Raw genomic sequence first — 16,725 nt, 5'->3', positions numbered from 1 at the left:
GAATGAAATGTGCACAGCTTTCGTTCTCTCCTTTGTTTACAATGCTCACAGAGACACCGTGTTTGATTGGTCATCACGACCTCACAGAGAATTGATACTTACGGGAGTTTTAAATAAAGTCTTACCATGAAGCTTTATCAAGTTAGTATGTGAAAACACGAAGTGCAACATGAAGTAAGCTAAACCTACCAATATACACAGGTTAAACATTAGTATCTCAAATAATTATCGTGTCATTACGCTCAAACTCAAATTTACCAATCACAAAGTGGTTTACATATTGCATTTGGAGCTTTGGGGTGAGGTCAAAGTTTAAAATGTGTGTGTCAGAATCCAAACTGAGATTTATGAGTAACAATAATCACATGCGCGATTGCTTGTCAGATCTTACATTATGTTATATGCAAACATTAAGTTCTAAATAATAACTTTTATCCGGCAAAGCATTTTTGTTCGAGAGATTTTTATTTTGCTGTTACGTGCGCATGCGTCTTACCATTTTTACGAAAACATGGCGGAGAAGTCGGCTGCGAAGGGTATTCTGAAAAATGCAAGGCATTTTGATCAGCCAGGTGTTAAAAGCGAGTAAGTATGAGAAATATGTATGTAGTAGAATGTTGTTATTTAAAAAAAAAAACGTATGTTATATTTATTAATAACAATTATCAAGTCGTTACGCATGTTATTTTATTTTGTTATATAGTTTGTTAGTTGTTGCAGCTCGTGTCTCTGTTTTCATCGCAAAACTCGTGCGTGCAACTTACAGAACGTTATACTAGATGATGGACTACACACAGACATGTCGCATGAGTCATTCGAATACATGAAAGAATGTTAATGTTGCTGTTGATCTGCAAGTTTGTTTTTCTCTAGACTACAGTACACCGCCTTCAATTATTGTGTTCTACTTTCTGTGACAAATACTGTTGTTTTCGAATGACGTCAAAATCATTACGTAATATAATGATAATTCGAGAATCGTTTCGATCTGTTTGTTGATTTGTTGCAACCCTTAGTTTGCCCCAAGAAAGAATGAAACGACATCATTGCAGCGTCCTTTTTTTTGCGAGCAGTATTGCAATTCTCAAAACTGCAAAAGAAGCAGAAACGAAAGAAGGATGTTAATACTTGCATTTGTTACACCATACTTGCTGGTGATTTCACCCAGTGGAATATATCATTCCATCATGGAGGTAGAAAAGAGAAGGAGTGAGGACGCTATTGTTTCCGCTGGTTTCATGATGCTTTGGATTTGTTTACTCAGTACACATTGTAATTAGTTTGCAAACATGCTGTACAATGTCACAGTTAATCGGCTTACATGTTTCAGCTGTATTCGGAAGCTTCACGAATATTCTCAACGCACTGCGCATGCCCAAATAGATAATAATAATACAAAATGCAGCGAAAGACGTACGCTGAGGTACTCAACGCCCAAAATTATTACAACAAAAGGCGTGATTTTCAACATCTGCACAGTTCTGCACACCAATGAAAAATGACTCGTCAAAACATCTTTTTATAATCTTATCATGTATCTTTAAATTTCACTGCGGAAATTTGCGGGATTTTTTCAATCAATGTCCACAGTTGGTGACTATTGCGATGATAAATTTCAGAAAAGAAGTAATCACACATCTTGCTAGCGGTCATATGCAGAATTTCCGGTATCTACAAGTGTGAAATGACCTTTGTGATTCGATAAAGGTCATTGCGCATGTACAATTCTTTTATTTATGGTTTGCGCATTCAATTTTATAGACTATGTTTAAACAGAATTTATTTTTTTCAGTTCTACTCTCGTTTTATTGTGTAAATAAGCGGCTATCATCATGTAGATAAAACGACTTCTAAGCACTCCTTCTCTTTTCTACCTCCATGATTCCATCAAAGGGAGAGCACTGCTCAGTAAAGTGAGCCTTTATTACATACATGTAACTACATGTAGCTCTGATAATAAATCAGGGACTCGCCCAATCTCCCATGCAGAATTGTATTCCTACAAATATATCTCTTCCACCAAGCGATCTTATGCTTGTCATTGATTGTCATTTTGTCGCAGAGGTACTACTTTCAAAGATGCCTACCAAAACATTGTCATGCAAGTATTCGATTATCAAAATCAACGAACATGGACACGTTGTTTGTAGATTTTCACTGTTTTCAAAGGGAGAAGGCAGGAGCTCATTTTTTAATTTCTATAGCACAAACAGAGTGTCATCAAGACGATTTAGCTGTCAGTACCACAAAGTGCTTTCATTTGTTTATATTTCTTCGCCTGGCAATCAACAGAACAGTGAGCATGAGTAACACCTTAGTAACTGTTGATGAATGAAATTATTTTCTTTTGTGAATTATAACTATTTTACCCTTTTTTTCTGTCATTTGTGTATGTATTTTACAATATGTATAAAAACTCAGGCTAAATTTACCTTTTGCCCTATGCCCCTATCATTCAATTGTTGCTGGGAAAGGATTGACCAGCTTTGTTATTAGTCCAAGAAAATTGTTCAGTTTGGAATGTGTCTAAACCCCTCATTAGTATGCAAGAATGTAGGAATGTACCAAGAAAATTGTTTTTCTGGAGTAAATTGTAGTGTATTTTACTTATGAAAAGTCAAAAAGTGCATGGAGATTTTATGAAAATGTGTGGATGTTAACAAAATGATGTCGTTTGGTCACAGTTGCGCAATAAATGATGAACTATTGTGAGCGTAGCTATAAAATGTGTCACTGAAGTACTCACACGTGTGCATGATTCCAATAGTTTGTGCTGTGAAGAAACTTCATTAGAAAATAAGTATTGTGTAATTTGTAGTGAGAATGTATTCAAATAGATTTATGTTTATGAATCTTGTTTCTTTTCAAAGTGTATTTATATAATAACAATTGTTTATGGAAATGTTTTTTATACTTTTTCGATGGATTGAATTTACAAATGATGAGTTATTGTGTTATACCAGCACTCGAATTATGTGTTACGAATTTCTGATAGTTTAGGCTTTGTGTTCTTGCGAACGGGAAGACATTTACTGGTGTACAGTGGACATCGATAAAAGCCAACATATTTCGAAAGTTGTCAAATCATGATACTGTTTTGGCATTATACAACTTGCAGTTCCCTTTTGATGGATTTTGTGTGACTGGCTGTGTTATCGAACTGTAGTATTATCTGCAAAATCTGCAAGCAAAGTTTTAAACTGCCATTTTCACGCTGCGTCATAACGTCGTCGTCTAAGTATGCACAATTGTTCATCTTGTGTTCCCCAACGCATTTAAAAATCTCTTTTGAATTTGGGGTACTCTGTGTGACTGACCGTCGTGTTTGTAAATTTTAGTCAAACTGTAGTAGTGTGTAAATCTGCCACAACGTGGAGTTGCCATCGTCTCTTGTTTACCAACTCATTTAAATACGTTTGTACCTCAATGAGGACTGAAAAGTGATTTCCATTTACTTCGTCTGTTATAAATCAACTGTATTAGCTTCCTTTGAACTTCCTATTGCCATCAGGATTATGTCTACTACACTCGGCAGTATAGTGCGTATCGATCTTCTTGTATGTAACGCACCCGAACCCGGAAATAGACAACAAATCTGGATGGTCTCGTCACGTAATTTCTTACCTTGTTTTTGACCGCAGTATGCCTGGCATCCTGCTTGGCTATGAACTTCCACATACCCACGCTTATGGGAATAGTGCATCGTGGGGTAATACTGTATTGATCGAGGTGAAACAAACATGGCTGCCGATTTGGCTGTGGCCATGCATTTAGTCATTGTCGACTGTTTTTTTCGAATTGGTTGATTGTCATAGTAACATACGCTAAGTGCTAAGTACAATTAAACGTCCTGAGTTGAACAGTATTCATTTTGGTGACCATCGAACTCGGCCAGATTCTCACTCTGCCAGTGACCGTACTCGGCCAGCATAGGTGTTAATGAGTTTGTGAATGAGTGTCTGGTGTTAAAGAGTGTTGATTTCAGTGATGCATATCGTGCTTTGTTAATAAAAAAGGGTTGTCGATTTCTGTGACTCTGTATTACAGATTGCCCGAGTCATATCACAGTAAAATATAAAAAATGCACGGGAGTCAAAGAGTGTCGATTTCTAAGATTCAAAATAAACGAATATGATTATTTAATTTATTTAATTGCTTCAGTTAAAAATTGAGTTTCCAAAATAATTAATAATAACATGTACCCTCATGTATACTTCAAGTTTTCATTAAAACAAAGTCAAAGTCTTTGAAATTGCTTTTCTGTCTGATCGCCAATCCATTGCTCCAAAACACACCTTTAAATACTCTTATTTTCCCAGCATCGAGATGGCTCTGCCAACTTTTGTTTCATGTAATTTTCTTAGTGAATAGTTTGTGTTTATGGTTTGAAGCTTCTTAATTTTGACTCGGTTTCTTGTACAATGTATGTCTATTCTCCATATGTCATGGTAGTGTTTGTTTAAAATGTTGTTACTGCTTTGTTTTTTAAAATTTGAATTAATTTGACGTAAATTGTTCAATTTGTCAAGCATTACTAACTGTTTCAGTGTATGGTAAACTATGTTGTCGTTTTGTATAGATAGTTAGCATACAAATGTGTCTTGAATTGTTAGTATGTAGTAGATGTCTGCAGAAATGTAGGTGACATTTTTCCCACGTCTGTTTTGTTAATTTTTATTTGTACATACCGTAAAAACTTGATTAATTCGCAGTCTCTATTAGTTCGCGCACCCATTTTATTTTCGAACGCTAATTTTTAAATGTAACCTTTTAATTCGCGGCGTTCAAAAACATGTTTAAAATTGTATCCTATTAATTCGCGGGCCAGAATAAAGTGGATAACTCAGAATATATTGCATGAAGACATTACAAATATACATATAATTTTATGTTATCAGTACTTGGTGTCGCCACAATCGCAGATGATCTCCGTCATCACAGCCTTTCAGTTAGCAAGCAGTTTAGGTTCGGTAAAGATTTGACTTGAAAAAAATCATTCCCCCACGACACTACAGATGTTGGGCAAGATTATTACTTAGTCGATAAATATCCATCGGTCAGCACATCGATTACAATTTTCCGTGATGGAAAGCTTAGTACAGGGCTTTTTCGTCGCTGGTCCACAGGGTTGCATCGACCATGTGCCCGCCATTATTCTATTATGTCATTTAAGTGACCCGCCCTATGGTGCGTAAATTGACATTTTTGATTGGTCGGGAGATTGACCTCGTGTCACATTTTCATTATACCGGATTCGGTAAAAAACACAGAGTTAAGCGGTCATGTACCTTCTATAAATCTAACCTTGCACACATAATCTTGTACAAGAAAGATGTTCCCTTTCATTTAAACCCCAGTTAACTCTTCGCGTTTATGGTATTTGTGAGAGTTAAAAGATTTTTCGAACAAATGACAATTAACTATATTGATTTGCGTCAAGCTGGGTGGCCCGAATTTAAATATCAGTATATGAACTCTGGATGTCATTGCCCAGTGCTGCACGTAATTCAAACGCGTGGTTATTAGAGTTCAGTCGAAATGTACGTGAATAATGCGATCGAAGTCCGCTGCTCAGAGTTTATTATATTATAGTAAAATTTAATTTGACGTATGGTATGTTTATGTTTGCGTAATTATTATGAATGCAACGCATTATCAAGTCGGTGCTATTGAAATATTCACAGACCCAATACCCCGGGTCAGTGCCCTAACAATAGTTAAAAAAAAATAATTACCATGAAAGCAATACATAACAAAGTACAGAGCCGGTACAATATTGTACACAAATTTGCGTAATTAGAAAAGCAGTGCACTAAGTAAACGACGTTCAAGTTGATATATTCAAGCCAGTACAGAGCTGCATACAAGTTGTGTAATTACAGTACCTTCGAATATAATAACAATTGTACTAGTTTGACGCGCGGGGCACGAAAGAAAAAAAGGTTGCTAAGGTAACGCGCCAGTTCAGTGCGTGACTTGGGGTCAAACTTCGGTCAACACACACTTGATGTCAGCATTGCCACGCAACAAGTTTTGCAAAAAAGTACTTGAACTTCAATTGCGTCCCAAAATTATGTCGCTGATCACTCAGTTGTCGCAGCGTGTGTTGTGTCATGTCCATGATGCACCCCGTTTCGACTTTGGCTTGCTTTTTCTTCTTAGTGATGTGACCTCTCACCAATGTATTAAAACACTTTGAATTTATACTTTGCATGATTATATTTGGTCAACGCGAAACAATATTTTTCTAAACATTTTCTGAGACCATTTTTATCAACGCAGGGTTATTTTTCCCGACAAGATGGGCTTCGTAATATCTGCCATAACATCTCCCGGGCGATGCCGAGAAAAATAAAAAAGGCAGTGCAGCCAGACGGCTACTTTGTAGCCACGTGTTCATTGCTTGCTTGTGTACAGAGTGACCTTTGCAATTTCACTGTTTCATTTCAAGTGTAACATGGTGCGTGGTCCTTGACGCAGTGCGTGTTCTCTACCCGACTATACGCCATGAATGTCGCTAGCCACGAGTCTCAGAGGCACTAAAAAACCTCCTGTAATCGTGTTCATTGGAAAACAAAACAAATCACTAATAAATTTATGAAAACAGCTCTCTTTTGAATCGATCAAAAAGTACTCTTTTAATTCGCGCACCAAAAACCAATAATTTCCGTTTTTACGCTAATAATTCGTGCACTTGAAAAAATAATTATTTTTACTACTGCGAATTAATCGAGTTTTTACGGTACTGTAATTCTCATGCATATATAAGGATGGGCAGTTGTGTGGCTTCAAAGAGTTTGGTTTGGTTTGTAATGAAAGTACATGTAAAGTGATAAATCAAAATTAAGGGCTACAAAACACATGTCTGAAGGCATGAATAGTTGCACATGATTATGATTTTTTCTTTGCCCTATTTCTATGATGAAGTGTAAAAATCTATTTTTCTACTCAATTCATCAATATTATCCTGGCTAGTGCCCTTCATAAGAAAACATAGTCATTGCCCTGTACTACTGTGAAACATCAATTTTAACTAGTTCAGTTCATTACTACACAGTAAAGGGAGAGTAGGAAATCAAACGGGCAGTTCATCGCGGTAATCACCGCGGCAATCCGCGGTACACCGGGGAGAGCCGCGGACTGCTTATAATTAGGGGTCTCTATCACGGTAGTCACCGGTACCGGTTGCAACCACGGTCATAGGAAAGGTGTGAAATACGTACTTAACACTTTCCTTTGTGATTCCATGAGAGCATCGCTGGCATGGAAATACTAAGCACATGGTAATATTATCGGCCCACATATTTTATTAATATAAAAATTCATAAGTTCAATGCTGTATATGATTTGTTGTTGCGTGAAACAATGTTGTATTTTATGCATGTATTTATCACCAATTCCAAGAGTAAAAGTCGTAACTTTCGAAGGTTACGAGTATTATGACTCGTCCATACATTTCACTTACGTTTGTTACACTTGAATAAAGTCTACCACATGAAAAGAATGTTATTTAAAAAGTTTTAAATAGCCGAGCCTTCCTGATTCGAGCCTCTTTGATTTGACAACGGTGGGTATCATTAATGTTTATTCTTTGCCTGTATCGCATTCCAGACAAAAAGTTCAAGTTCGGTAAACAAGAAATGGACGAACTAAAATGTCTCCTGTGTTTCACGTGCAACATGATTATAAAAAAAAAACAGAGTTAAGCGGTCACGTACATTTTATAAATCTAACCTTGCACACATAACCTTGTATTGACGTGTTTTTTTGTTTTGTTTTTTGGTCAAAAACAACGTTGCCTTTCAGTTGACTCTTCGCGTTCATGGTATTTGTGAGAGTTTACCGATTTTTTTAACAAATGTTAAGTAACTATATTGTTTTGCGTTAAACTGGGTGGCCCGAATTTAAATGTCAGTGCGTGAACTAGGTCATTGCCCATTGCCGCATGTAATTCAAACACGTGGTTATTAGAGTTCAGTAAAAGGGTTGCTAAGGTAACGCGCCAGTTCAGTGCGTGACTTGGGGGTCAAACTTCGGTCAACACACACTTGATGTCAGCATTGCCGCGTAGCAAGTTTCGCAACGTACTTGAAGTTCAATTGTGCGGGATTTGTGCCCCAAAATGATGTCGACGATCACTCAATTGTCGCAGCGCCTGTTGTACCAAGTCCATGATACACACCACATTTCGACTTTGGCTTGCTTTTTCTTCTTAGTGCATGTTCTTGTTCATGTAAATGCGACATCTCACCAATGTATAAAAACACTTTGAATTTATACTTATGCGTGATTATATTTGGTCTACGCGAAACTTCTTTCTAAACATTTTCTGAGACCATGCATGATATATATTCACAAAATGATGCGATCATATTTTATATTATGTTGATCTCTACATCTTCCTGGATCGTTTTGTGATTTTATTTCAAGGCTCAGGCAAATAAAATAATGTCAACTATTATAGACTAGTTTCCTAGCTTTTGGCTCAGCCAAATTGGTTTAATTTTTCATTAGAACTTTGTTATCTTTTTAATTTCCCAGTTCTTTGTGTTCATTAATGGTCTTGACAATAAGTGTGAATTGCTGTGCGAGCCCACCGCGGTCAGCCGGCGTTATGGAATCTATGCATAAATTTGCATAAAATGCGGTCGACCGGCGAGCACCCACCACCACCGTTGTAATGACCGTGGTGCACCGCCTGTTTGATTTCCTACTCTCCCCTAAGGTGTTTTTGATTTCCTTCTTCACAATTTCTTTCTGAAGAGAAAAAGTTCTTTTTTAGTCCCCGTTCTGACGCAGTTCGAAAATGGGGACTTATGTTTTGACCTCTGTATGTCCATGCGTCTCTGTATCTTAGAAATGCCTGGACCAATCACAATCAAACTTCACAAATGCATCATACATGATGTTATACATACATGTTGTATGCGCATCAATTTGTTTCACAATCTGATTTAAGATGGCCAAATGGCAGCCATTTTTGTGCTAAAAAATCATCAAAATCAAGCATATCTTGGCTGTTTACAGATGGATTTTGTTCAACTTGGTATATACGATAGACATTATAGGACCATGATGCACATCATTTTGTTTTTCAGATCGGATTTAAAATGGCCGACTGGTGGCAATCATGTTTTAATGAATGCAGTTCTAGTGCCATATCTCTGACATGCTTTGACTTATTATGTTCAAATTTTATATATTCATTATACATGTATTCAAAAATGGCTGATTTTGTTTTAATTAATGCTGTCCCAGAGCAATATCTCTCAATACTCGTTTGACGATCAGATAAAAATGTCAATCATTTTAATGTTAAACAATCATCTTAATCATATTCCTGACATGTTTATGTCCCAGCTATATGACTATAAACAAAACTATATATCCTAAATTCGATAACTAACGGGGACTGCACCATGCATGGTTTTTCTTTTATTGTTTCATTATATCTTCCACAACAGGTGAACATAGTATTGTCTACATCTACCAGACCTGACTGTTTAACTTTTATTTTTATTTGCCAGAGATGGTGTGAAATGGGATGAGATGAACATAATAGCTACGCATCATCCAGAAGGCAAAGATTACGGTCACATGAAAATAGATGAGCCAAGTACACCTTATAGTCATTATAGCGATCCTGACGATGAGAATGCTGATCCACACAGTGACCATGAACATGAAGGCTTAGATGAGGCAGCACTTGAAGAAAGGTAACTCACATTGTTGTAATCATCTTACGAATCGCACGGTTTAATGCTGCCGACTCATTGCAGACTCCACCAACCCGTGCAGGATCAGCCTGGTAAACACGTATTTTATGTTAAACAAATGGCCAAGTTTGATTGGATGTGCCTGTTGGAAAGGCGCCTAATCAGACGCTGTGTATCATTGCGCGGTAAGCTAAAGAACAAAATGTCAGAAATGGCAACAGCACGGTTACTTCAAAATTCTTCTAGTAACCGTGCGTATAGTGTGTGTTTAGGTTGTTTGCCAAAACCCCAAAAAAACGGCGCTGCATTTTTTCACCCAGTTTTCCACAATTTGTTATGCCACCGCTACAGGCTGTTTGTGGCATACTTCGTCAGCATAGGGACAAATATTTATGTTGATCATGTTTTAACAAAGTAATGAACGAAATTCTCAATTCTCTAAAACTGAACACTTGAAGAAAGGTAATTCACATTGATGTAGTCAATTCTCTATGTTTGTTAGGTTGCAGCTATTACAAAGAGACGGGAAACTAACAAATGATAAATTAAAATTGCAATGATATTAACTCAAGGATTGTTTTTTTTCTATGTTGTTTGGTTGTCAGGTTAAAATCTGAAGAGGAAAAGAAGAAATGGTGGGAAAAAGAACCTGGGGAAGAAGAAAGTAGTGAAGAGGAAGAGGTTGATCTCACAGAGGATGAACAAAGTAAGTTGTTCATTGGAGGTAGTGGATTATTAACAACTAAAAAAAATGTTTGTGAGAATTATTCAAACAACCATCTTAGACTTTCGACTCCTGTATGCGAAGCATACAATGGGAGTCTTTGCAGTTACTACCTCTGTATGTATGTTTGTACTGTTGTACGTGTGTGTGTCTGTTCCACCGATATCTCAAGAACCATATGTTAATTTAATTGGTTTTTGATGAAACTTGATGCTTAGATGCTCCGGGTTTTGGTTGAAATTCATTGCTGGTATATCACTTTTTTACTGATATCTAAATAACCACTCATTGGACTTTGATGAAACTTGGTATATACCGGGTATATGCTCTGCAACAATGTACCCATGTATATTAATTACCTAATTTGCATGATGATTAGTCAATTTTCGACTTCTCCACTGATATCTCAAGTACTAATCATCACATTGCAATGAAACTTGGTTACATAGATGTCATAAGACAATTTACAGACCTAATTAGTTTTGGGTTAATATCTGTTTACCATACTCGACCGCATTAGTGCCTAGGATCCTCAACTCGGAAAATCATGAATTTTTAGGGGTGGGCGCTTACCTGAGCACCCGGAAAAGAGTGCAAATGTCAATTTTAATTAACCATGTGACAGATTGAAGGGGATATTATGTATTTGATGGAAAATAAAATTACGAAATTAGTTGTGTTGTCATTGACTTTTACAATGAAGAAATAAATGATCACTAAAAATATGCACATTTTTGTACAATATTAATTACAAACCACCCAAATTATCATTATCTCCACTGACGAATGTGTTGGATCATACGCAAACTCTCAATGAAAAGCACTTTCCGCCATGATGTATTTGCATTATTTGACCTGCAACAACGTCCTTTGACCTATTGGGTCCAGTCTGTTATTAACACAATTCTCCGGAAATTCTCAAAAACTTTCTGGTAACGCAATGCGGAAGTGAATTATCGATGTCAAAGTACAATCTGTTGAAATTGATTTTGGCGAATAAACTAGCAATTTTTGATAGGTAAACTTAATATGGCGTGAAATATTTACCACATTTTACTTTTATTAACAGATCATTGTCGAAGCGTAGTTTATTGACAACATATTCACAGTGGTCGATATCCACACTGTATCATATAAAAACGATTACCAGTATTCGTTAAGCAATAATCAAAGACAAAGTTTTAAATCGGTTTAATTTTTAAGCAGTGGGCGCTTTGCCGAATGTGACCCTGAATATAAAAATTGTGCAAAAGTGGGGGGTCGCCGTTTGACTGGGCATGGATTCTTTTTGCTTTTTCCCTGGTATTTCAAGTACTAATCATCACATTTCAATGAAACTTGTACATGTACATGGATGTCATAGAACATTGCACAGACCAGTTCAGTTGTGGTTTGAATCTGTGCATATATTTCATGGTATGCTTTTTCATCAATACAGTACAGTTCTCGCGAAAACTTTGGCTTTTGTGGCATCATTGTCGCCTACGCATGGCTTCATTGTCACCTCAGCATCGCATCATTGTGGCATCAGCTTCACGTCATTGAAAATTGAAGCTGTGTTCGCCTCGCTTATTTTGTGGCATCATCGTGGCCTCAGCTTTGCAGTCTCATGGCATCAACATGGCATCAACATGGCATCAGCTTCAAAGTATTGTGACATGAGTATGACCTCATTATTTTCACACGGAAAGGCAGTAGAGAAAAACACATGTACAGAAGTTTGATATGTAATCGATTTGAAATTCAAGGCGGTAAGGGGAATAAAATAATATGACCAAGAGTAAAATGACATTTTGAAAAGATATCTTGTTTAATTATTTAATGTTGCGAGTATTGGGTATCAAAAACTTTGTGAAGTACTAGTACATTGCAATCAGCAAGGTAACAAGTGTCATATTGACTGCGAGGAAAATCGTGCTAAATTTAAATCACACGATGCAATCGTCGTTCAGATACAACACAATTTGCTATACGAAATGAAACTGTTCTTGTTATAAAATTACCTTATTTTTGTTCATTTTATTTGCTGGTAAGAGAACAGATTCAGATTCCTCATTTCGGTGGTATTTTTCTGTGTTTCGTTTAGTTTTAGCCGAGTTCGATCCCATGCCCGGACTACTAATACATGCAAAACACACGTACGCCGCCTGGTGCGTCGGCGTCGTCGCCTGCCATCTTGATACAAAGTTCTAAAACAAGTGCGTACATTTCTAACTATGATTGGATGGTTGTGGTTGCGTCGGTCTGATAAAATTTTACATCCAATTTTCAAAATTAAGTCATGATCAGTGACCTGAGCTCGATCTATATGTACTTTAAAAGTATTCTCACAGAAAATATTTTCGAATAAAAACGAGCAACATGCCCTGTAAAAAATCGAATAGCACTTGACATGCAGAAATAATTTATTGGGCTCCAGAAAAAAACGTGTCCATTTAGTTGTACCGTGAATATTTGGTGACCAGTCGATGAACAATTTGAAACTCATGATACACACGGAAGTCCTTCGATACTGAATATCATCGACCCCAATCTGGTTTACCTTATTTCCCAACTTGCAAAACTGATTTGTATCTCAAAACTGATTTTGTAGCAGTGCGTCACGTCAGAATATTGTTTAAAATAAAATAGTCAATCCCAGCCAAATCTAGGTCAAAGGGTCATATTGCGTGCATACACATGTATAATTATAGATAGTTAAAACAAAGTATTTGAACTTTTGGCGGTTGTTCAATATCTATGCACGGTTACTAAACTAGTAACCGTGATCTATGAAACCCAGAAAATTTTTAGTAGTCCGAATTTTTGCACAGTCGAAAATAAAGCGGAAATTCAACAAGCGGTCGCAAAAGCGAGCGATTGAAAAGCGGAAGCGGGCGAGAGGTTGGGCGAAATGGGTTCTGTACTTCTTTGTTTGATGAAGCGATGCTGATGCCACATTGTCGCCATAATGAGGCCACAATGAAGCGAAGCGATAACCGCCTAACTTTTTAATGTCGCAACGTTGATGCGATGCGATGCAATGCGATGCTGAAGCCATAACAATGCCATAATGATGTGATGCTGAAGTGAAGCTGAAGTGAAGCCAAAGCTTTCGCGAGAACTGTACTGTATCTCAAGTTCTAATCACATTTCAATGAAACTTTGTACATTGATGGTATGTCACATTGAGCAGACCTTATTCATTTTACATTAAAATCTGTGCATATTAATTACCTTATTTGCATGATAATTATGCAGGTTTCAGCTTTTCCATCAATATCTCATGTACTTATCAAATTATTTCAATGAATCTTGGTACTCTAAGACAATGCAACAGTTTAATTAGTTTTGGGATTATAAATTTCAATAATGTGGATCACATTGTTTTCATGTTGTACATCTGAAAGAAGGAGACAGATATTAGTTACCAAGCTTCTTGTTTAGTTAAGGCTAATTAAGTCTACAATACTCTCAGACTAACATCATGTTTAAAATATCTCGCATTGATTTCAGAACAAAAGGACCTTTTTGAGCTAAAAAGGAAACATCACTATAATGAATTTTTCAACATAAAGCTTGCAAAAAAACTTATGGAGGAGGAAAATGATGAGGATGAAGAGGAGAGTACGGGAAACAATGATGAGAAGCCCGAGTGCAGTAAAACGGCATCACAGAATTATGATGATGACGACGAAATCCAACTATGAACAGTTTCAATGCTTTGTGAATTCAAGCAATAAATACTACTGTGGTGGGCCCAGAGACTGGGAGAACAAATTGTATTTATTTTATTTTATTTTATTTTATTTTATTTTATTTTATTTTATTTTATTTTATTTTATTTTATTTTATTTTATTTTATTTTATTTTATTTTATTTTATTTTATTTTATTTTATTTTATTTTATTTTATTTTATTTTATTTTATTTTATTTTATTTTATTTTATTTTATTTTATTTTATTTTATTTTATTTTATTTTATTTTATTTTATTTTAACTATGCATCCTTGGGTTGCATAAACATGTTTAGTGCCACATCAGTATCACAGGTGTTGCTGTCTTGAAGATTGTATTTATTACAAAGTAGAAGATGCATAATACGATAAAACTTTTAGAAGTTATTTGAACACTTGTGAATATATACTTGCAGTATATATTATTGTCTCAGCTTGATTTACAACTAAATTTGATGACCCATGACGGCAATATTGTACTTGAGGTTTGCGGGGGTGAGGGTGACTTGGATTGCATACATGTTTTTATATTATTCCCAGGTAATGAATGTTAGGTACGAAGACAGCTGTTTTTTCTGCTTCAGTGTTTTGAAATAGACATTCTAGTTATGAAATAGTTATGCAGGAGATTTGTTTGTAATTTCCTGAATACTGCCAAGTAAACTGTTTTCTAAGGGGATCATTTGACACAGCAATTTATATTGGCCATAAGACTGATAACTTTAGTAAATGAAACTATTTTACTCACAGGAACATCATGGTTTATATCATGATGGCTGACTGGTGGCCATTTTACTTTAGATGTAATGCATGCATAAATGAATTTTGTTGATACATACCCCGGTACATAAATTACTTTGTCCTTACATATCATCAAAGTGCATGACTTCTTGTATTTATGTTCAATGTTGGGTATTATGTTGCCTTGAAGTAAGAAATTGCTTGAATTTGTATAAAAGTGGAATAATGGCAACCTTGTTTGCGGGTGGCTGCCTAGAAAACAATATCAGCTGTAACACTTAAACGCGTAGTAACATGGAAATTGTGTCTGCCAATAAAAATAGATTAATATTCATAAATGAAAAACACATAATTTTTTCCATATTTTTTTTACAGTTTCAATCAAGATTAGTACGTAATGAAATATCTGCAGCTGGTTCAAAACTGACAATGAAATATTGTGAAATGCTTTAAAAATACAAAATGTTTGGGTGGACAAAAAAAACATATTTGAAAAAGTGAAAGTTTTTAAGTGTTCTTCCAAGCCACACAAAAATGAAAGTTTCCTCAAATCTTAGTAATTTAAAAAAAAAAATGTTATTTTGCTCCATTTTATTATTCATTCCATTTTTATGAAGTCAAATTGACAATTTTTTTTCCTATATTTGCCAAAAATGTCAACACCTTATATTGTAAGTACCGTTTTTAGATGTTGTAATAAAAAGAAATTTAAAATGTATTTTTTTTTCTTCGCATTAAATCTATAGATTTCTGATTTCTGTATATATTTTATAATATGGTGGGATGTGAAACTCTTAACAGTTGAATGTTGGATTATAGCTTTCCTGTTTTCTATTGGAATGTTGAATAAAATTCATTGCAGTAAACAATTTGTGTGACCTCACTGACTGGTTTGTAGGATATAAATAAACTGACTTCATTAAAATATTATGTAAACTAGAACTTCAATCCATAATTACCAAGCAATGTGCTCTGTTGAAGCTCAAACCAAGGTATCCATTGACTCTACTAACATTCCTCTGCACGTCAATTTGTTTCACGATCTGATTCAAGATGGCCGAATGGCGGCCATTTTTGTACTAAAAAATCCTAAAAAATCAAGCATTTCTCGGCTGTTTACAGATGGATTTTGTTCAAACTTGGTATATACATTAGACATTATGGGACCTTGATGCAAATAATTTTGTTTTTCAGATAAGATTTAAAATGTCCGACTGGTGGCCATTTTGTTTTAATGAATGTGGTTCTCGTGCCATATCTCTGACTTGCTTTCACTGATTATGTTAAAATTTTAAATATTCATTATACATCATGTCATAGATAAACAGATATATTGGTTTGACGATGTTATTCAAAATGGCCAAATGGTGGTCATTTTTGTGCTAAAAAATCATCAAATATCAAGCATTTCTGGCATTTATGGATGGATTTGGTTCAAACTTGGTACATACATTAGACATTATGGGTTCCTGATGTACGTCATTTTATTTTTCAGATTGAATTCAAAATGGCTGACTGGCGGCCATTTTGTTTTAATGATTGGGCTTCTAGAGCCATATCTCTTAAATGCTTTGTCTGATTATATTCAAATTTTATATATTTGTTATACATCATGTTATATATATACATGTATTCAAAATGGCTGATTATGAATGCTGTTCCAGAGCAATATCTCTCAATATGGACAAGTACTTGTTTGACGATCAGATACAAATCATATTCCTAACATGGTTATATTCCAGCTATATTACTATAAACAAAACTATATATCTTAAATTTGATAACTAACGGGGACTGTGCCATGCAAGGCTTGTCTTTTCAACCTTGT

General features: G+C 35.5%; 1 protein-coding gene across 1 annotated transcript; it reads left to right on the top strand.

Moving 5' to 3' along the window:
• The first annotated feature begins 454 nt into the window (after nucleotides 1-454).
• LOC102808163 (protein phosphatase inhibitor 2-like) lies at nucleotides 455-15,766 on the top strand. The gene is made up of 4 exons (XM_006824907.3): nucleotides 455-585; nucleotides 9,528-9,716; nucleotides 10,322-10,422; nucleotides 13,936-15,766. The coding sequence occupies exons 1-4, from the start codon at nucleotides 512-514 to the stop codon at nucleotides 14,127-14,129; spliced, it is 558 nt and encodes a 185-aa protein (XP_006824970.1). The 5' UTR covers nucleotides 455-511; the 3' UTR covers nucleotides 14,130-15,766.
• The last annotated feature ends 959 nt before the right edge of the window (nucleotides 15,767-16,725 follow it).

Source organism: Saccoglossus kowalevskii, chromosome 7 (genome assembly GCF_978046115.1).
Source record: "Saccoglossus kowalevskii chromosome 7, keSacKowa6.1, whole genome shotgun sequence".
Lineage (NCBI taxonomy): Eukaryota > Metazoa > Hemichordata > Enteropneusta > Harrimaniidae > Saccoglossus > Saccoglossus kowalevskii.
This window is presented reverse-complemented; position numbering and strand designations above follow the sequence as displayed.